The sequence below is a fragment of the Poecilia reticulata genome, linkage group LG21 (genome assembly GCF_000633615.1).
Source record: "Poecilia reticulata strain Guanapo linkage group LG21, Guppy_female_1.0+MT, whole genome shotgun sequence".
NCBI lineage: Eukaryota > Metazoa > Chordata > Actinopteri > Cyprinodontiformes > Poeciliidae > Poecilia > Poecilia reticulata.
In genome coordinates, this window is record NC_024351.1 from 16,944,185 (window position 1) to 16,966,279 (window position 22,095).

The 22,095-nt window shown below is 40.6% G+C and overlaps 4 protein-coding genes across 11 annotated transcripts in view; 1 reads left to right on the top strand and 3 right to left on the bottom strand.

Annotated features, from left to right (window-relative positions):
* Positions 1-3,713, top strand: part of pak5 (p21 protein (Cdc42/Rac)-activated kinase 5) — a 70,488-nt gene extending 66,775 nt beyond the window's left edge. For all 4 annotated transcript variants that reach the window (XM_008398331.2, XM_008398330.2, XM_017302199.1 and 1 more), the window contains 4 exons: positions 92-218; positions 700-825; positions 925-1,059; positions 1,908-3,713. In XM_008398331.2, coding sequence (XP_008396553.1) covers positions 92-218; positions 700-825; positions 925-1,059; positions 1,908-2,063 — 544 coding nt within the window. In that variant the 3' untranslated portion in view covers positions 2,064-3,713. The remainder of the gene's footprint in view (positions 1-91; positions 219-699; positions 826-924; positions 1,060-1,907) is intronic.
* The window catches only part of plcb4b (phospholipase C, beta 4b), an 85,119-nt gene continuing 63,633 nt past the window's right edge, over positions 610-22,095 (bottom strand). For 3 of the 5 annotated variants that reach the window (XM_008398323.2, XM_008398322.2, XM_008398324.2), the window contains one exon: positions 19,174-21,705. In XM_008398323.2, coding sequence (XP_008396545.1) covers positions 21,629-21,705 — 77 coding nt within the window. In that variant the 3' untranslated portion in view covers positions 19,174-21,628. Of the gene's footprint in view, positions 662-19,173; positions 21,706-22,095 lie in introns of those variants that run through there. The other 2 variants (XR_001776093.1, XM_017302198.1) reach the window with 1 other exon arrangement.
* lamp5 (lysosomal associated membrane protein family member 5) lies at positions 8,920-15,154 on the bottom strand. The gene is made up of 6 exons (XM_008398327.2): positions 14,660-15,154; positions 14,076-14,254; positions 13,569-13,700; positions 13,208-13,304; positions 12,495-12,683; positions 8,920-9,902 (listed from the first exon to the last, which is right to left on the bottom strand). Exons 1-6 carry the CDS (start codon positions 14,718-14,720, stop codon positions 9,727-9,729), a joined length of 834 nt encoding a protein of 277 aa, XP_008396549.1. The 5' UTR covers positions 14,721-15,154; the 3' UTR covers positions 8,920-9,726.
* Positions 15,310-18,171, bottom strand: LOC103457875 (ankycorbin-like). The gene has a single exon (XM_008398325.2). The coding sequence runs from the start codon at positions 17,400-17,402 to the stop codon at positions 15,981-15,983; it is 1,422 nt and encodes a 473-aa protein (XP_008396547.1). The 5' UTR covers positions 17,403-18,171; the 3' UTR covers positions 15,310-15,980.

Consider the following 22,095-nt stretch of genomic DNA (forward strand, 5'->3'; position numbering starts at 1 on the left):
ATAGAGTATTGAATGCGTAGCTTTTTTTCTTTTACCTTTGTGGTCTGGTGGGTTACCTACCCGCGCCTACAGCTGCGTTTGCTTCCTGCAGGATGAACGAGGAGCAGATTGCGACGGTGTGTCTGTCGGTGCTGAGAGCTCTGTCCTACCTGCACACACAGGGCGTCATTCATCGAGACATAAAGAGCGACTCCATCCTACTGACCAGCGACGGCAGGGTAAGTGCAGTGCACACGATCTTTTTAGGCTATCAGTTTGTCCTTAAAGGTACTCCAGGCTTTGGCCACTTATTGACATTAATGCACTCTGACCCTTCTTTGTGGGTGCAGTACAGGCAGTGTGAGAAACTCACTCATTCATCAATTACAACTCGTGCCCGAGTAATTAAATCCTACATAATGCCTCCTAACTACTTGATAAGACATGATTAACTGAGGCATAATTAACTGCTAATAGGAGAGATTAGTGTCTTCTCTCGAAGCTCTTCATCACATGGGGTCAGGATAATTCTGATCTAATATATTTCCCACTACATGTCCTGATGGCATATCTGCGTGTGTATGCGTGTGTGTGTGTGTGTGTGTGTGTGTGTGTGTGTGTGTGTGTGTGTGTGTGTGTGTGTGTGTGTGTGTGTGTGTGTGTGTGTGTGTGTGCGTGTGCGCGCGTGGGTGTGTGTGTGCGTGGGTGTGTGTTTTGCAGATCAAGCTGTCAGACTTCGGCTTTTGTGCCCAAGTTTCCAAAGAGGTGCCGAAGAGGAAATCTCTTGTGGGCACTCCCTACTGGATGGCACCGGAGGTCATCTCAAGAATACCTTACGGGACTGAGGTCAGAACATGTGCACCCGTGTTACCATATCCTCACAGAGGTGGTTAGTGGTGAGAGGGTTTGGTGAGCAGTAACACATCGGTTTCTTTGGGTGTCCAGGTGGACATCTGGTCTTTAGGCATTATGGTGATCGAGATGGTAGACGGAGAACCCCCTTACTTTAACGAGCCCCCTCTGCAGGCCATGAGGAGGATACGAGACAACCTTCCCCCACGGCTAAAGGAATCCCACAAGGTACGGAAAGAAACAGTTCAGGGCTATTCAAGAAAAGATGGAAGTATGTAGTCGTAAGTTCAATGGTTGTTTGGTTTGTTTACAGTTTTATTCGGCAACATTTAGCCATTGGGTTAGCAGAATTTGACTCAAACTCAACAAAAGCGGGAATAACAGTAACTAGAGTATGGTAACGGTAATCAATATGAAAGGGATTAGGAGAAAATGGAATGTGACGCAAAAATATGCTAATCAGTGCACAATGGAATTATTTAGCCACATTCATAAACCTTTTCAGCAGTCTTACAGACATTAAATAACATATCAACCAAAGTAATGTAGCAATAGCTCACACTAAAGAGTTTAATGCAAGCTATGACAAGATAAAAAAACAACTTGCTAATGAATGACTTTTGGCCACATTTAGCAATGCTTTTGGCAGTAAGGCTTTGAAAATGTGCAATTATGAAAATAGAATACTTATAAAAGAACATTTAAATGTTTTTGGAAACTGGTGGAGGCTTTGAGACGAAGTAAAAGTAGGTGAGTTCAGTGGAAAACGTGACTCGGTCGTATTGGATGTCGTCATCGCAAATTGCAATGTAAAGTTTACCTTAAATCGTGCAGCTCTAGTTGTTAGGTGAACGATCAAAACTAGAACTTCATCCACATTCGAATTAATCTTTTATTAGCTCTACTGTTTGTTCCCTACTTGTTGAGCTAAAACAAATCTAAGCAGCTCTTTTCTAGTCACTGAACATTCTCTCGCAAGTGTTTCTAACTTTTGAAAAACGTAATTAGCCTACTGCAGTTTACTTTGCAGTAAATCAAAAAGCTAAGAATAAACACAAGCGTGTCGCATCCTGCAGGTATCGTCGGTGCTGCGGTCCTTCCTGGACATGATGCTGGTGAGGGAGCCGTCGCAGAGAGCCACTGCCCAGGAGCTCATCCAGCACCCGTTCCTCAAGTTGTCCGGACCGCCGTCCTGCATCGTTCCCCTCATGAGACACTACCGCCATCGTTGATCTCCTGGCCTAATCGCGTCCTCTTCCACACTAAAAAAACAAACAAAAAACCACATGCTTACTCACCCCCCGTTAAGGGTGGCACCGCCCTCATCCAGTCAAAACAACCTACTGCGTGATGGCCCGCCACTAACACCTGTAACCGTAAACGTAGATTAGCTCGAGGAATATTTAAGAAGTATGTTTATAAAACACATGCACACAGAAAAGAAGAAGGAGAAGGAGCTATCGGGACGTTCTGTTGAAGCGTGAGCCGGTTCGCGACGCTGCGCTCTTCTTTCTTCCTAGACTCAAGAGTCTCCAGCTGCACGTAGACTCATAGTAGCCATCAGCCTTCCACAGCTTCTGAAGGGTGCACTGAGTTGCTGGCGAGGCAGAAGGACCTAAGTGACCCCCGCTGCTCCAAAGCAGAGCAACAGAGGGCCAAACAATCAGTGTGACGAGAGAGGCTTCTGACCGCCATCGGTCCATCATTTAGAGAGGGACAGGCTGCGTCCTAGCAGCCGAGGCTAGCGCCGACAAGGTCACTCGCATCCCTCTCTCTTCTCTCTCACACACATACACGTCAAAACGCGAAAATGTATTTTAGAAAAACCTGTAACATTTTCTGTACAGTTTTGATAATTTGCAGTATTTTATCGTGTCGTAACTATTGTGATATGAGCAGTATTAAATAGAATTTCTGCAGAGATCTTTCCTACTGTTTATAATCCAGTTTTTGCTTAAAGATATAAGAGATATTCCAAATAAATCCAGCTAAACCTAACTGTTACTAAAAGTACTTAATATATTTATGATCTCAACATTTGTAGACAGAACTTCCATTAAATGTTTGAAAAAAAAAAAAAAGGGTAATGTCAGAATTTTCTATGACATTTTGAAGTATTTATTTATTTATTGGATTTGGGGTGATATTTTTTATTTGTAGTGTGGCCTTTTTTTCTTTTTTTTCTGTTTTTTTTTTTTACTTCATGTTTTCTCCACGATTCTTAATGCACTCGAGCAAAAACAGTGATATCAGTTGTTATGTAATCCAAGCAATACCCCAAACCTATTTGTAAAACTATCAAGCCCAGCTTTTATGATACTGTAACACCATGAATTTCAATGTAGCACAGATTGTGTGGATTTGGCAACAAAAAAAAAGAAAAAGAAGGATATTCCTTGCCTTTTTTTCTTCTTTCATATTAGCTTAATGGGTTTCCTTAACTACTACTTCGAGTTAGCTTCACACAGAGATCAGGATGCTGACAAAAAAAGTCTTACTTTTCACTCGCATCCTCATCCCACCTCTGTCTCTTGTCGTCACTGGAACCGTGCTGCCATTCTCATCTCCAGTCGAACCAGAGCAACAGTGTAATCCTCCTCCCTACATCCCCTTTACCCATCAGTCACTGTGATATGTACATATGACTGTGAGCGTGAGTCTGTGTTTGTCGGAGAGCAAAAGAGTCGTGTCTCTGTACAGCATCTGAAAGCGTGTGCCTGCGTGTCGTGCGCCCGCCCGCTAATCCTCGACACTGGGTCAACATCTGAATGAGTATACACTGATTTGTGGTTTTGGCTTGTACAGTGATATTGCATGTTTGTTTTCAGTGAAGCTGGTTTCAATTAAAAAAAAGAAACGCACATAAAAAAAAACAAAAAACATCAAGTTGTGTTGCATGGATTTTTCTTTCATCGCCTTTTTCCGATCTACCGTACTTCTCTCTCGGTGTGTCATATCAATCAGAGCTGATTTTTGTTGTCGTTTATCAGCACACTTGTCGGTTTGCTCCCGGGGAGCTTTGTTCAGTCATCATCAGTTTTGCCTCTTTTTTTTTTTTTTTTTTTTTTAAGTCTTTCATGTTCTCTAAATTCAAAAGTTCTCATTTCAAACGACTCCACCCAAACTTGGCCGCTTAGGAGAGAAGCAAAACGACACATTCATGGATTGGTGTTGCTATAATATATTATGTTTTTGGTCTTTCTTTCCTATAAGCCATTTCCCACTGAAACACAGTAATGGGATATTGATTTAGTTCAGACAAAGAATGGAGCTTCTTTTTCAGAGAGGAAGGCTTGAGCCCAGTGAGCAAAAACGTGAAAAGTATGTGGGAAAGGGTGGCCACAGCGAACCTTTTAAAATGTTGTTAAACACGTTTAAATGTGTAATTAGGATAAAGCCAGATTGGATTATGCAAATATTCAGAAACCATTAATACGCTCCGAATCAATCAAAAGAGTGAATTGTTTTCCTTTTCAGGGAGCTATCTATGTTAGACTGAAAAGAAATTACTATGGGAACGACTCATGATTCAGAACTGATGAAAATCAACAAAAAAATGTGACAGTTTCATTAAAAAACAAGTCATAAATCCACAAACAAACTTAATTAATACACTACTTTTAACCCAACAATGTACGTATTAAAATAATACTGTATGAAACTTATGAGTTACTCTGAAGCTCGTAAGAGTATACCTAAAATTAATTAAAGAATGACGATTAAAAACCCAAGCTGACAGGCTGGGCAAAGACTAACTGGAAGAGCTGCTGAGATTCGTATTTCTGGGTTGTGAATTTAACAGACGAACTACTTGAATGGAGGAGAGGCAAGAGGAAAGCCATTTCCAACCTGGAAATCTCCAGTTAAGGTGCTTTGGTCATACGAAACCACAAGAAAACTTTCTGGCCCTCATGCAAAACACTTTGTGGAGGAGAATTAACGTTACACATCAACTTTGAGACATCACCTCTGTAAAACACGGTTGTGGCAACAGCAGGCTGTGGGAAAGCTTATCTTCAGCAGGTAAAAGGAAGCTGGTTGGAGTTGATAGAAGACGGATGGGATGGAGCTAAATATGCAGCGCAATAATGGAGATAATAAACTCTTTAAGAGTCCTAAAGGCTTGAGACTGGGGTTAAGGTTTACCTCTACAACTTTCCAGAACATATAGCCAAAGACACAATAGATCAAAGCATACACATGCATTAAACATGAAAAATCCAACCAAGAACTTTTGTCATAAATATTAAAACTGAGGGTCATACATGATTTCTGTCCATTCTAATCTTTAGCGATTGTACAAAGAATGATGGTAGAGATCCACGTTATTCTCGTATCACTTTACAATTAAGTTATTTGTTTATTTTTAGGGTCTTTGAGGCGAAGAACTCATTTCGACGCGTGAATCCCAGTGAACATCATCTGGTTATCGGCGCAGCGCAATGACGTCATATTAATTAGATGACGCCTGTGAAGTTCACTGTGAGCGAGTCAGACGGAAAACACCCAATATGTCGACATATGAATTGCAGCAATATTCTTTTAGCAAAAACTATTTAATGTACAGTCTCTGCCGCTTCATTAGTATACTTTTGAGTGTAAAGATTTTACGTGTTTTTCAAGAGAACCTGCTCTCAAGGTGAAGGAAGTTGAAGGTGAGGCTCTTGTCTCTGTTAAGATATTTAACTTTTTTTTTTAATCCAGCAATTGACGCAGTCTTGTATTCTGGACACATTTACAGTGGGTTAAACAAACGGAACGTCAATTGGAGGCTAAGCTACTGGGTGAAACCCGTCCGCTGGACCACAGGTGAGGTTAATTGCTCTAAGGCAGGGGTGTCCAAAGTCGGTCCTCGAGGGCCGGCGTCCTGCATGATTTAGCTTTCTCCCTGGTTTAACACACCTGCATCAAATGATTACGGAAGAGGATTAGGGCCACCGAAAAAAATAAAAAATAAAAAATTCTGATTTTAAAGTCAGAATTCTGACTTTAATGTCAGAATTCTGACTTTAAATCGCAGAATTCTGACTTTAATCTCAAGTCAGAATTCTGACTTTAATCTCAGAATTCTTTTTTTCTTTTTTCGTTGGCCCTAATCCCGTAAATGATGGCTCATTAGAAGGCCTAAGGAGAACACTGACTTGATGAGGAGGTTGTTACAACCACTAGGGAGAGAACTAAAACATGCCGGCCCTCGAGGACCGACTTTGGGCACCCCTGCTCTAAGGAATGTGCAGTTTTGTTTTTGCTACATTTATGGCTACATAAGAAGGACGTGAAGCATGTCTTTTGTTATGAGGTGAAGGTGGTGGCTGAATTAATATGAGTTGTGTTTGTTTGTGTCTCATTGTGTGCAGAGCCCAGCAGTGCTGTTTAGCGCAGTGGGTTTACCTTTAAATGTTGCCATAGCAATACTTTAGTTTTTAACTATAAAAACGTCAATTAGACTTTATGTTCTTTCATATCTATTACAGTATCATCTTTAGTTGTCTTTTTTAAAAATTGTTTCCTTTTGCATGAAAGACTTGTACTCTGCTAGAACAGTGATGTTTATTATTTTATTCGATAAAGGAATGCTAAAGTTCTCGTGTCAGAATTTAGATCTCTATTGTAGACGTAAAGGAGAGTCGTCCCACCAACTGCAGTATTTGTCAGTGTTGTAAGCATTCCTATACTCTAAATTTCTTACAATTATACCATCTCTTAGACACCATAAACAAAAACAAGTCCTGCCTTGTTGGTGTGTTAACAAGCTGCACAAACAAAATGTCCTTTCTTTTTTCTTTCTTTCTTTTAGTTCTGGGACAGAAAACAAAATGTTCTCGTCCTGTGGGGTATAGATTATGAAATTTTATTGAAGGTCATGATCAGAGAAGGCCCCTCTCATGTAAAAATGGCTATTTGTAATTTGTGTTTCCAATAGTAAAATATTCAGTGAGTTAAAAACTTTAGTAAATGGCTTGGTGGATATGTTGCAATTAAAGATATATGTGGTTTATGAAACGTTCAATAAGTCTTGGTGATAAACATGGTGTTTTCAGTTAGACTTTTCTTGGCTTATATTTTCTCTCAAGACACAGATTTAGAGGAAAATCAATACCGTGCTTTCCGCACTATAAGGCGCACCTAAAAACCTTCAATTTCCTCAAAAGCCGACAGTGCGCCTTATAATCCTGTGCGCCTTATATATGGACCAATACTGAGCCACAACAGGTCTAGTGCGTCCTGATCCACACTCCATACCAGTAGGTGGCGGTAATGCACACCATTAAGTTGCTTGCCAACCGCCATCAAAACAAAAAGAAGAAGAAAAAGAAGACAACAGGTCTAGCAACCATAGACATAAGATCAGACGCCTCATGGACCGCTCTCGCCTATTGTCGCTGACGAGATTTAGGGCGGCCATCTTGGAGCGGTCCACCACTCCACTCAGCGTTATGTGTTTAGCAGGCACAATGACGTATYWGCGCATTTAATCGATCATAACACGCTTTTTTGTTACTGGAAACCATATTCAAACATCTATCAAAGCTACATTTATAAACAATGGTATTATTTAAGTATGTTTTTAATACATAGTTCAGCATATTTAAATATGCTTAGTGGCTATAACAATAGAATAGGAATGGAATATTCTGGTATTGATGTATGATGAGCATATTACAAAGCACACAGCCGTTCATAATTTATTTAATACATTATTTAGTAATATCGGAAGAGAGACAGTCTGCGGCGGCAGCGTGTCAATTGGTCTGTGTTACCCAGAAAGCAGTTGGGCACAATATTGCAACACCAACACTGTGAGTGAAACGATGACTGGGGCAGCCTACTATATAAAGTACTCTGGGACCATTTCTTTATTATTTCACATCCACATTTGTATGGGACGGGTGGCAACCCTAACTGTAGTGTCTATTCTTATAAAGCGGTGCACCTTATATATGAAAAAAGTTTTAAAATAGGCCATTCATTGAAGGTGCGCCTTATAATCCAGTGCGCCTTATAGTGCGGAAAATACGGTACTTCATCCTGGCAGTGTCTTCTCTGATATATATATATATATATATATATATATATATATATCAGTCAACAATTCCAGTTAACCTGCATTATTTATTAGCTMKCTGTGTCAAAGATCTCGATCTGATAGCTGGGCTTTCTCTCTCGTGGTTTTCTACTTGATGGAAGAATTCATGGATTCATTAATTACATTAAGCAGCAAAGACGCGCCAAAATATCACTCTACCACCATGTTTGGCTGCTGGAGTAAAGTTATTTTTCTGATATGTCAGATTTATGCCAAGTTTAACATGACACACAACTGATGGGAAGTTTCACTTTGTTTTCAAGAAGTCTTTTGCAAATGTGAAGTGGGTCAGCAGTGGTTTTGGCCTTTGACCTCTCCCATGGTTGCCATTTTTACACAATCTCTTTGTTACTGTTGAATCATAAACACTGACCTTAACTAAAGAAGTGAAGGCTGCTTAGTTGGTGTTGTTTTGTGAGTAATTTTGATGCTGATAATTCTTGGGAAGGTTTTACAACTGCTCCATGTTTTCTCTCGTTTTTTATAATGGCTTTCACCATGGTCAGGTGCAATCCCACAGCTTAATTGCTACATAACTTTTAATAGACTGATGGGTGTAATTGACTTTGTGTCTCAGATCGGAACATCATGGGATCTTTCAGCCTGCTTAATGTTGTCTGTCTGGTTCTATTTATGTAATTTATTTATGTATTTTATTCTAGAGGTCTGGCAGTAAAGTCCGGGCAGCAAATTTGAAAGTGGAAAAATGTGAATCGAAAAAAAGTCATAATTTAAAAAGAAAGTTATGACTTTCTTTTACATATTGTGGTATTGTTTTGTTTTGGACAGCTTTTTCCCCTTAGTTAAAAAGGCATGATTTGAAAACTTTCTGTAACTACTCAGGTTAACTTTGTCTGAAAATAAGTTATTTGATGTGAAACTACAACTGTCAAGGGAGAAATACTTTTTTTTTTACAACATTCCATTGAATTAAAATATATTCTATGCAATAACTGACAGTTTGAGTAGTGTGTAGTGTGATAAATGCTGAAATAGAATAATTTGGTAATTGTGTATCAGCAATTTATTTCAAACAGAACAGAGTACTGCACATGATTGCATCAGCAGAGGTTTATGCATAGACTTTCACTCTAAAAATAATATACACACATTTTTATTGACCTCTCCACATTTCCATAAATACTTATTCTGACTTTTTTCTCAAGTTTTGTAAGTTTTGTATTTGACTTTTTTTTAAATATCTTTCTTTCTTTCGTTGATCTGTGCCAAGAAAAGGGTCTGATGCCCAGGCAAAACTGCACTGTACACAACAAAACAGTCCACTGTCAACACTATGGCTGCATTCTGGATGTATGAGCACAGAGATGGGAACCAAAAGAAAGGAACAAAGTTTACAAATACAGATGGATTCCAATAGCAGCAAATTCAAACAGAGAAAGAGGGAGCAGGGTAACAAGGAATTTAGAGATGTTTTGAAAGACAAGTTAGATCAAACATTGTGCAAGTTACAAACCATCTTCGTTAAAGTTTTTTTGGGGAAAAAAAATCCAGAAAATTCAATTCACTTTATTTGAAATTACCTATGGCACAATCCAGCAGTCAATTTAACTAGATTTGGGTGGGTTTACTCTCCAATTACACTCATGCTGTGTCCCAAACTGTCTAAATAACTCGTAATTTTAACAGTACAAAAGCTCCAGCGGGCAGTGCAGACTATTCGCTTTTTCCAATCAGGGACACAGTCCAGTGTGGGGGACGCAATCCTCAGGCCCAGAACTTTGAGGAGACAAATCTGTCATGAGGAGAGCTTTGGAGGGAGTCGGGGGCGCCGCCGATGCGTCACTTGACTACATGTTCTTGTACATAGAGCGATCTCTTGGGAGCTGTGGCTGATTCGCTGTCAGCTTGAGGTGGAAGTGGTAGATGGTGAGCGTGATGATGATTATTAGACCAAGAATGAGGCCCAAGATAAGGGGGAGGATCTCCTCTAGGTGCTCCCGCTGGTCTGTGATGCACTTATAGGCTGCAAAGAGAGGAAAACACAGGAGCAAAATGTAGAGATGGCAATATCTGTAGAAATCTAGTGCTTTGAAAGCTTATTTGGATTTCCTGTGTGACGGTTAGAGTTGGGCCAGGTTTTGGTTTCTGTGTTTTTTCACACGTTGAAACAAATTTGACTGAATTGCAATTTTTTAAAAATTGGTATTGAAAGATTGTATCCCTATAAATTATTCAGAAACTTCAAGTTTCTTTTAATCGAACCAAACTGATAAGACATGAGGCTTGGTAGTTAAGGGATGCTTAATCTCTGCTGTATTGACCAAAGTAGTAGGCCTGTCACGATAAACAATAAATCAATTAATCGCATGATAAGTGAAAATTATCGACCTCATTTTAATTTATGGGCTTTATCGTTTCTTCCTGCCTTTTTCTCTTTCTATTGATGACATTGAATGAAAATAGGGCTCAACTCCGGTACTCTCCACTGACCCCTTCCTTCCTCATTTCCTTAATGAGGAATGCCCTCATTCCAGCGTAATGCCCAGTTCACACTACACGATTTTGGAATTGTCGGCTGATCGTCTGCCCATTTTCAAAACCCGAAACATACACTAGCTGATGAAAAAAATCTTAAGTATAACGAGTTCGCTCGGGTTCGGTCGTGCCGAGTGTGGTGTCCAGCCACACAGCAAGAGCAGTACACCCACACACGAACCGATTTCTCTCACCGACATTAGATTTCAGACAGAAACTCCCGTAAAAACCCACTATATCACACGTGAACTGAATTGCCTTATCATAATAACCTATCTATGTCACGTTAACGATGAACAGCTGAAAAGTTACCGGGTATATCAACTGCGGTAACAATTTCACTCCATCTTGTCATTTCTGTGGCTATTCCTCTCACGAAATGTTAAATAAATATTAATGTTGTTTCCAATGTCCGCTGGACTCTCGTTGTGCCGTGTCAGCTGTTTGGGATTCCCCTCCGTGTTTTCCCCTCAGAAAGCACGGAGGGGAATCTGCGCTTTCTGATTGGCTACCTGTCACATTCAACAGGCTGCGTTCTCGCTCCCTGTCTGGGAAAACCACACACGCTGCAGTGATAAACTGGCCAAGACAATCCAACATGTTGAATATGCCTGATTTTAGATCGGAGCGGTCCCGACGTTCTACCGACTGGACCCGATCAGTCGTAACACACCACACACTACAGGATGATCGGTTACGATCGTTGGACGTTCTAAGATTGTCGTAAGCGGAAAATCGGGGCAAAAAAACAAAAAATTGTGTAGTGTGAACTGGGCTTAAAGGAGGAGCGAACTATTGCATCAGGTAGTGGGATATGCCGTCTTCTCTACCTAAATCCATTATTGAAGGGCAAGATAGTGTACAGACTTCATAATCTGTACTTTTTTGGTTGAATGTAGTTTTTATTTCCAATTTGGTTTATGTTGTGTTTAGTTTTTATTGAAGTGCAGTTTTTGTTAACAGAGACAGAGTCCATTTTACTTTAGTTTTTGGTTGTTTTATATAGTTTACAGACGGACAGTTCCAGTGTTTAGTGTTCTTTTGAAAATAAAGTGTATCTATTTTGGCAGGATGTTGCTTGCATTATTATGTCATTACCATTACATAAGTTAAAAATGGTCTTCAAACAATATTATCGTTTATCGCAATAATTTTTGAGACAATTAATCGCCCAGCAAAATTTATCGTGACAGGCCTAATTCATAGTACTTGAACTTTTCTATTTCGTCATGTTACAACCAATGTTTTTTAAATTTTAATTGTATTGTAATTGTGTGAAAGATGAGGATAAATAATGGAATGCACATAATCCATGGTTGTGGATCTTGGTACTTCCTTCAATTACCACAAGCCTCTTGGCTGCTTCTCTGATTAATGCTTGCAATGTTTAGGTGGAGGTCACCAGATTTTTGTTTTTAAAAGAATTTGAAAACCTTTATGTTGATCTGTCACATAAAATCCCAATAAAATACATTCAATTAGTCAATTAGTCTGGGCTCAGAAAAAGCTTAAAAGTTATTTTGCAACAATATAATGCATCTTCTCCTTTACACAGTGCATTTTTAAGAACTGCTAGGTGGTTCAGAGTAAGGAGGACACTTAAGCTCTGCTGAGAATAGAGTACAGTGTGCATATGGGGTCTGAAGTTGAAGGTGTTTCTCCCCGTGGACAGCTGTAATGCACACAAGGAGAAAGGCAGTGAAGCTTAGCCCAGTATAGTTTACTGCAGCTGAGGCCACATGATTCCTCCAAGGTGATTGGATGATGAAATGCACGCAGTGTTCCTAAAAGCTGCATCCAGGGCACAGATACCATAAAGTCCTAATGACCTCAACCTCTTTCCTTTCAGTCGTCCTCCCGCTGCGCCTATTGTCTCTTGTGCATCCCCAGCCTGTTCTTTTTCTCATTTCACCCTACATGCTCCCCATACTGCAGCAATAACCTGCCTCTCCCCTGCGATTTGGATGTTAGGAAGAGACGTACAGCTCACCCCCCAGGATTTCTCATTACCGTCTTCATCTGTTGTTTGCCTACAACACGAGCAAACAAAAAGCTGCTGAATGTCTTCGTCTGTCCTTACGTGCGCTGAAGATGAAGTCCGAGGCGATGTCAAAGGGCTGGATCTGGATGTCGTACATGGAGAACGTGATGCCCTTCTGGTGATCGCTGGAGATGAGGGTGACGGTCTGCTGAGCCGTGCACAAATAGGAGTGCCCGGCTGGGGTCACCAGGGCTGAGAGCTTGTGGGTGCTGGCTGTGTGCTTTCCGGCTATAGACCCAGAGAGATGAAGGACTTTTTAATAAAACAAAACTAATGGCACTGATGCGTGTTTTAAAAGTGTTTGTTTCAACAGAGTGTTGAAATTTGAAATAAAGTTGTAATAGTTTAATGTCAAGAGAAAAATATGGGCTTGATCAGTTGTATTATAGACGCAACAAAACGATTCAAATAAAAAAAAATTATACTAAAATTACTACTTCAATTTTTCTGTTAGACATTTTGATAAAAAATAACGATGATGATAATAACTGTAAAATATAAATTAATACAAAGAAAATTGTTAAAAATTAATGTTTCACATTCAAAAGCTTTTATTAAAGGTTTTTATGTTCTTACACCTTCCAGTGGTATTTAAATAAATATCTGAGAACTTCCTAAATCTCTGCATGAGTCCGTCCTTAACTTCACCCGATGGACTAGCAGAATAAACGCGGCCAAGCTGCGATCACAGCTGTGGGACCGGAAGCAGTAAAGGAGCCGCTTCATTGTGCTGCTGCGGAAGGGACACTCACGGTTGTATGCGTTGATGAAGTGCGAGGTCTCCGAGGTGTCGTAGACGAACTGGATTTTGTTGATCTTCCACACCTCGATACCCTTTTCGCGGAACTCCTAGATAAAAACAGCCAGAGTCAACACGCTGGCGTGGATTGTGTCATCCAGGACCTGACATTCCCAAGTGCTCAAGGATACAAGTCCAGTTGCTTCCTGCTCAAGCATTCGGGAATGCAGGAGTGGAGATTGGCGTGCAGAGATTTCTCTACAGGTTTTAGTCAGGAAATTTTTTTAAAAAGTAACCTTTTCTATTTTTAATCATATCATAAAAAAGTTCACTACTCAGTTTTATAGTGTATTTTCTGTTTGCCGTTGATGCACCTTGGAGAAGTAAATGCGGAGGATGTAGGCGTTGTTCTTCCAGGAGATGTGGATCTCTGAGTCGGTGCTCCCACATTTCCCCTCGATCTCTGCCCCACGGGGCAGCGTGAAAGAAGCCTGCTCTGTGATGAGCTATAAATAAATAAAATAAAGACAAGTTGCACGCTGGTACGTATTAATAAAATTGGTCTGTAATCTCTAAGTGGCATAAGTAACCTTTTTTTCAGCATTTTATGCACTGCTGCAAAAACTGCTTTTCATGGTTGCAATTTAAATGTATCCACAAATTTATCTTAACATGAATTAAGATAAATGTTAATATATCATTTTAATATATAATTTACTCCAGGTTTCAGTGCGTCAAGCTTATTTTAAGCACAGCTTGATCCAGGGAAAAAAAATAAAAAAAATAATCTTGATCAGTTTTATGCAACGTGCATGTTGTTTTTCTATCTTATTTTGAGAAGCTAAAACGAGAATTAAGATGCACGCGAGGGAAATCCTTACGTCTATCCCATTAAGCGCGAGCACGTCATATGGCACGAGGAATCTGGCGGCGAACTCCACCATCAGGCACGTCGTTCCGTTCTCGCGGACCGCGAAGATGGCTTTGTCCGGGTTGTCCGAGAGTCCGGACAGGTTCTCCCCCTCCTGCTCCGCCAGCGCCGCGGGCAGCGCCAGCACACCTGATATAACAGCAGAAACACACCCCGTGGAGAAACGAGCCTGGTGTTTTGCCGGGCAATAAATGGTTGGCACACACTCATGCGCACAAGCAGCTGCAGAACATGCAGAATCAGCAAGAAAACAGAAGGACTGATCAGAGGTTAAGAGAGGGGTGAAGTCAACGTCTACATAACACTAAAAGTAAAACCTGCAACGTCAGGGGAGCAACAGCTCACCCCTCAAACGTCAGTTTGCAACACTTTACACTTTAGAAAAAAAAAAATAAGCCAACTCATGAAGATGAAAGAACACATGCACCTTATGAGGCACGCATACATGCAGTTGTTGCATGCGCGTGCACGTGTCCGCTCTGCAGAGAGTAGTCACGACATTCCGACAGACACTCAACACACTCACGCTCTTACCACACACACAGAGCAGCAAAAGTCCAGCGCTCTCCTTGGTGCTGAAACTGAGCCGCCCCATTGCTACCAGCTTCCCCGGCGCTGGGAAAAAAAAAGGGGGGCTGACTGACTGGGCAGTCTGGGCTGAACCCGCGAAAAGAAAAGAGAAACGCGGACAGGGAGGAGAGATTGTGAGAAAGAAAGAAAGAGAGAGGGGAAGGAGAGAAAGTGAGGGAGGAGGGCTGTCTCTTCTTAGCGCCAAGAAGTGACGCTCAGATGATCGTGAATGCACCAAAAGATGCCCCGAGATTGGCTGCGAGATCCGGCGCCAGCGAGTTCCATCTGTCCTCACTCCTTCAAGGTGGACAGGTGTCAACCCGGTGACAACTGCAAGTCCGAACCACCTCTACATATCATCAGCCACAAATAACGATCCTTCTTCGTCGAAAGTCAGAAACTTATCTCCTGCGAGGCGGTGGTGGCAGCTACTCCTGCAGTGCTGTAGTCTCCATCTCTACGATAGCAGCTGGAGGTTCAGCTGAAATGATGCATGTCTAGAGGGAAACGCCGACAACTCCCCCTCTCTCCCTCCCCTCCACTGAAAACCTCCACTCCCTCAAGGTTGCAGCTCGGTGTGTTAGTGAGGGCTGACACCAGATGGTTAGACTTGCATAAAAAAACAAAGTAAACACTAAAGCCTTAAAATGATGTTTTAATGAATGCAAACGACTAGGTTTTTTTTATTTTTTATTTTTTATCACACCATATTGTATCATTACTGACTGCTAACACAAATCAGATCTTTATTTTCAGCTCTTTACTACAGTTGCACTAATCCATCTCGCAGACCGGAACCGACCTATTTTCCGTAAATTTGCTCTGATTGACAATCCACTGATCAGATCCAGACAAATACCGACTTCGCGCTTTTTTGAGCTCAGTTAAAAATTAGAGGTGGTCGGCACGTTTTGATGAATTATGTAAATTATGTAAATCATAGATGTATTCCTCTATCAAGTAATAGCCGCTCATATTTACGCTGTTATGCATTACAGTTCTTCAAATGAAAATACGTTAGACTGGATGAAATCACAATCATACCAGAATTAAAAGAAAAAAAAAAACTCCACAGAGACTGATGTGTCTCTATGGGTGTTCAATAACTAATAGTATCTATCACTATTATACATTTATTGAACACGAAGAAGTTACCAATTTTTACTAAAGTATGTTTTTAAACACAAACTTTTCCGCCACTTAAAGATGGATGCGTAAGTTACGCAAAAAACATTATTACGTAACATAGCATTCCTTTCCTCCCTTTTGCACATGGCGCGCAGTCTTAAGAGTTTGTCTGTCTGAACTGAAAGTCAAACTCGCACTTAACGGAGCTGATGCTGTCGATGCTGGGCGAACTGTCCACCTGCGGATGCCTCGTCTCCCGAGGGAAGGTTTCTGATCGCGGGATGCAGCCTAAAGTCGGCAACGGATTCTGTTCCAGATCTCCAACGACTTTCTTGAACTCCGGGGAGGTAAATCTTCGGAAGAGTTTATTAGTCAATGCTGAGAAAGTTGTTGGAGTCGAGGCAGAAGCTGTTGTGGCAAATTGAAGCGGTTCGGTGAAGCTCATCGACTCTTTGCGCCTCCTCACCGTCCTGGATTTACGCACAGGCACCAGAGTGCGCTCTGGAGGTGTGGGGCTAAGCATACTGGTTGGCAGACTGCATCTTTTCCTGTAGTAGCACTCGTTAAATCTTCCCACGCGGAAAGATTTCTCCCTTCCCCTCTCAGCCTCACATTTGTTGGGAAGAATGGGAGTCAGTAAGATGCCAAGAGTGGATGGCGCACAGGGATGCGGCATGTTTCTGTTTGGCTGGGGGGAGAAGAAAATGGACTTTTTAGCATCAAGGCCGTTTAAGAGAGGGGGCAAGTAATGAGTAGAGCAGGGCATCTTTTCCTGGGAGGTGCATTGTTTAGAAATGGGTTGATTGTAAATCCCTGGTCGGGGCACAGGAGTGCGTGCTCCAGAGAAGATCATATCCTGTGGACTCAAAGAAGATTTATTATTTTCTCTTTCAAACTCCATCGGTGGCAAACGACTGGGCTTTATCTGAGGCATTGATTGCAAGGTACAACTGTGAGACATTTCTGCACGGCCACTCATTTTGAGGACTTCAAGTTTACTGGCCAAACTATCAACTTTTCCCTCAAACTTGCCTTCATCAGCCTCACGGCTCCTCTTGGAGATATTGGTAAGCGCAGAAATGCACTCTGTGTGACCGAGAAACTTTGCCACTTCAACAGCAGAGTTGCCAGCTTTGTTCTGCCTGTCTATCCGCAGACCTAACCTCTTGAAGGCTCTCACCAAGAACTCAACAACTAAGGTGTGATCCGCTACAGCCGCGTACATCAACGGGGTGTTCCCCCACGAGTCCAGGTTCTCTGGATCTGCGCCGTTCTGGACCAGGATCTTAACCGCGTCCAGGTAGCCTTTCTCGCAGGCGTAGCTGAGCGCTGTGCGTCCGTTCCCATCTTGATAGTTGACACTGGCCCCCCTGTGCAGCAGAAGCTCTATGAACTTACATCGGGTCTGGCTGTCGGGCAGCAGAACGGAAGAGATGAGGGGCGTCTGCGCGCCGTCCGCTGTGGAGTCAACGATTTCTCCATCCAGCGCGTCCAGAACAAACCTGGCCAAGTGGACTTTATCCTTGGACATCGCATCCAGGAGGATTTTTGTGCCTGTCTGCCCAGTAGTTTTGAGCATGTTTCTTCAACAAGACGAAGATTTAACTAAGAAAACTCATGTCTGCTTGTCTGCTTCCGGGGAAAGCGTCCCGACAGACCCAGCGATCCTAATATATAGGCTAGAGAAAGCGAGATTTCCGGGGGCAACTCGAGCATAATTATCGGGCTTTGTTCTGCTTTCTAATGGAAATACTATGTTTATAATAATAAAGAGACTCTGCGATGGAGCAGCCGGTGCTTGTGAGGGGCGCTGGCATATAAATTCACTCCACACTTGTTGAAGGAGATGAAGGAACATAAATTTGGACAGTAAATAGGAGCGTGTGGGTTTGGAGACATCAGGTCACCATCAGCTTGAACTGTTACAAAACAAACTTCGGTATTTATGTTTTCAATTTTACTTGATGCAAAGTAGTGCATAGCTGGAGTGGAAAATGAGGCACTGTACAAATATTTTTTATACTACATACTAATCTGAAAAGTGTGGCGTGCATTTTTTTTTAAAACCGATCTATTTCAGACAATTTTGCAATTGCAGATGGAAGTCTTTGTCATGTCTGCAGCTTTTCACATTTTTGTTTGAAGATAGTTTGGGTTCAGTTAGATAAGATGGATTTTCTGACATTAAACACCCACATCTTCCTACTGATTCAGACTTAAAATAAATCACACATAGATATGCACACTCATTCTGCAGAGTTAAGTCAACACTATGCCGAGTTTATTTTTTTAAAATTTCAGCAGGAAATCTAATGTTTTTGATTGCTGATTCAATGTTGCATGACTGTGTTTTTGTGTTTAATGATGTAAAGCAATTTGAAATGCCTTGCTGTTGAAATCTGCTATACAAATACAATTTGATTGATTTGGTCCTCCTCAGAATTAGCATTAATTTAACTCTTACAGAATTATTTCAACAATAGTTTGAATAGTTTTATAACCATTTCAACTATTCAAAATTACTCTATTTCTTGTTGAAATAACTCTGAAAAAGTTAAATTGACACAAATTCTGATAAGGACCAAACAGACTTGGCATAGTGTTGATTTAACTCTTCAGAATTCCAGCATTTTATTGTTTCTCTCAGTCATAGTTTTTTTTTTTTTTGCAGTCACCAATAGGTTTTCTTCCTCGGTGCTTTCTGAAGAGAAGCTTCTCATCAAGCTGAGGTGGTGTGTTCAACACTACCAGTTCTAGTTTAGTTGCAATACAGGGAAGAAAGTCCTATGTGGGTCTGTAAAGGTTTTTCTGTCATTCTGTTCTCCTTTCTGACTCGTGAATCTCTCCAGCTCCTCCAGAGTTACCACTGGCCTCTTGGCTGCTTGTCTTAGTTTATAGGTTTGTGGTTGAGCCATGCTGTTTTCAGATGATTTGTTAAACACCGCTCCATGACATCCTCAGATTGGATATTGCTATATGCTTAGCCTGATTTTCACATCTTCCCTTTTTCTCTGACCTGTTCAAACCTCTGAGGGCTTCACACAAGATCTGTTTTTATAAGATTAAATTAGACACAGGTGAACTCTATTTAATATAATTAGGTGACCCCTGACTTGCAATTTTCTTTTATTGAATTTATTTTTGGAGAAAGGGGAGTTTGATTACAAATGCATTCCTCAGTCCTCAGTTGTAATTAGAAAATGTATATAGTTCCACTTCACAAATATGTGTTAGTTTCATAAAATCCCCACATTGCAGTCTGTAACTTAAGTGTGATAAAATGTGGAAAAGTTATGCGATTACTTTATCAAGGCCCTGTAAAATAGACAAATACACAAATCAACCAAAGGTAATTGTCTCTTTTTTACACCTGGATTTATTGATACACGTACTATAAAACAGTATTAAAGGAGCTGGATAACAACAGTATTGTTAATGCTATAAGTCCAACAGTACAATATAAATACAAAAACACACACACAGAATGTCTGTTGACAAGCTACAGTTCAAATAGAAAACAAAGAGATACAGTAGAAACTAAGGAAATGAAATCAGGGATGTTGCTCTGCAAAAATAATGTGTTTTTTTCTTTTAGGACAAACTCAAAATCCAAGGTTACAAGTTTTCACACAACAGAAACAACTAGTGCAAAAAAGCCTCTAACATAATAATCATAAACTACACATTATCTAATATATATATAATATATATTTATTTATATATACCTTCATACAAATAACCCCTTAATTTGGCATTTTATCATTCATAAAATAATTTAAACATCCTAGCAGACACTGAGTGGCACATCTGAAAGCGATGGAATAAACTTTAAAAGCACTTTTTACTCATTTTTATCTCTGTTCTAGATATGTGGTGAGCTTTAGATTGTGTGGTGTGGTGCAGTGAGAGGAAACAAAACAAAAGGATAACAAAAAAAAAAGAGGCCAGTGCTTGATAAATGTCCTTCCCCGACATGACAGTCTGTCCCCAAGCTCTTAAAAGAAAGAACACTGGTCAGAAAGACAAGTCATTTAATTACATTCCATCAGAATATATACATAAGCATCTCTTCTACCATTATTTATTACAGCAGAATAAAACAGAAAAAAAACATTCTCTATAAAAGGCCAAAATCCCAACAAGTGCCTTTGTCCCCCTTTAACATCTTATATTAAGTCTTTGTATTATTTGGGTAAACATTTGGATGCTGTTTCTTTTCTGTATTCATGTTGATCAGGGTTGTAGATAAAAGCCATCTAAAACCCCCAAACAGTATTCTGGTGCAATTCGGCTCAATTTTAAAGGGAGTTTTAAGTCTACAAACTAAAACAAGTGTGTAATGCAAAACAAAGTTCCACTTTATCTTGAAATAGCTTTTATTGCCTCTGGTCATGTAAAAACAAGTATAAAAACACACCACTTTTTGGTTACTTCTTTCTGTATTTGACCCTCTGTTTGGGTCACCTTTATCTATCAAACTATCATTAGATCTTTTTTGGGGGAAAGATGAATTTACTTTTGCATAGTACGTATGATCCTGTGGCCCCAAAGAATTTATACAGACATACTCAATAAATTAGAATCTGTGATACAGCAAACCTCATTTGACAGATTGAAAGTAGCTTTAGAAAATTAGCAACCTTTTAAGCAAGTATTAAATTATTCTTTTCATTAAGCCCACTTTTCTGGATTAAAGTTCTTTTATTGGTCCAACGTGATATTCTAATCTTAAATGTCACGTTTTGATTAGCGGCAGGTGGAAAATCATCATAACTAACAAAGGTTTAAGCTTTAGTGCGTCTCACTTGGTGAACTGAGTTACTAAAATAAATGAGCTTTTCGACAATATTCTGATTTACTGAATATGAGAGAGATGTATTCAGCTGGAATATGATGAATGAAGTCTGTGCGAAAGTTATTGCACCATCCATTTGACTTTCTGTATCAAATAGTAAATCAACAAAAAAATCTGACTGAATATTAGCAATAACTGATTACCCGTCATCCCTTTACAGGTATCCAACTCAAAAAGACATCAATATTGGTGAGGAAGGGGTCCTCTCTCTAAGAGTTACCTTTTAAATAGTTTGGTTTTTTTAAGATACATTCTTACTGAAAGACAGAGAATCATACAGTAGTGCACTGCTACATTTCCCACATTGAACAACCTATCATATACAAAGTGCTCAGGACAGGACTGGTGGTGTGTGTACAGTGTATTTCACAAAGTTTATTCACTTCTGCTGGAGTAACAGACTCAAACACCTCCTCTCCCCTCTTTACACACTGAAACTGTGAGTTTATTGGGTGCCAATTAAAACAAAACAGGAATAGATATCTGCTGTGTGTGAACCATGATGCGTGTGTGTGCTTGATTCTACCAACAGCTGAAGCTTTTGCTGTGTAGAAAACTCACTGAAGTCAGCGACTCACTGAGACCTACGTGCTGCAGAGGAGGAAGGGATGTGTCTGTTTTTGTTGCTTGATCCGTAAAGTAACGTTTCCTGTCCCCGATAGAAGGGGTCGCGCCCCCGGTGGAACAGCGACAAGCAGTGATGGCTCAGTGGTACAAAGTTGATTGGCAGGATAAAAGGTGCAGAAGACACGGGGCGTGGCTGGAGTGAACAAAGGAAAAAAGCTTCCACGTGTTTGAGTCAAGATTAGATTAACATTAGACTGTTTAGAGAGAATAATCTCTGCACTGTAGAGGTTGTCCTGTAGGGGGAGTGTTTCTGCACTGCTCTGTGTGTGTGTGTGTGTGAGTACGAGTGTGTGTCAGTGTACATGTGTGGGCCCGTGACTCGGTCAGTCGCTCAGACCACCGTGGCAGGTCTGCGGTCCATCTCCTCCTCCAACTTCACCATCTGCTGGATGTCCTTGGCCTTTGGGGAGATAGAAAACAGTGACTCAGACGCAGATGTGACTGGAATGTGGAAGCTCAAACATTTTGCAGAGAATTCATCCGTCTTATCCTGCAAATTCCCGTTTGCAATCTCAGTCTGCCGTTTACGACTCTCGAGTAAGTTGTTTCGCTGTGCAGATTATCAGAGTAAAACAAATCCTTTCATGCTGGTGATAGTTGTCACAAAATGTCAACAGATGGATGTTGTCACATGCTATGAATGTAAATGATTGTGAGCTGGAATGAGAACGCATCACATCAGGTTGTGAGCTGGCTTTTTTTTGCTTCGTAATGGCTGGTGAGTCATGGTGATAAATGAGTCAAGCTGCTAGTTGGCATGCCTGACACCTTCAAGTGCTACAGACTGAAA

Bases quoted from the DNA above. Each gene is read 5' to 3' on its own strand.
- LOC103457875 (XM_008398325.2), bottom strand. From the start codon at position 17,402: ATGCTCAAAACTACTGGGCAGACAGGCACAAAAATCCTCCTGGATGCG.
- lamp5 (XM_008398327.2), bottom strand. From the start codon at position 14,720: ATGGGGCGGCTCAGTTTCAGCACCAAGGAGAGCGCTGGACTTTTGCTG. The intron at 14,255-14,659 runs GTAAGAGCGTGA...CTGTTATATCAG, and splicing joins TTTGCTGCTCTGTGTGTGTG to GTGTGCTGGCGCTGCCCGCG. The intron at 13,701-14,075 runs GTAAGGATTTCC...ATTTATTTATAG, and splicing joins TCGCGCTTAATGGGATAGAC to CTCATCACAGAGCAGGCTTC.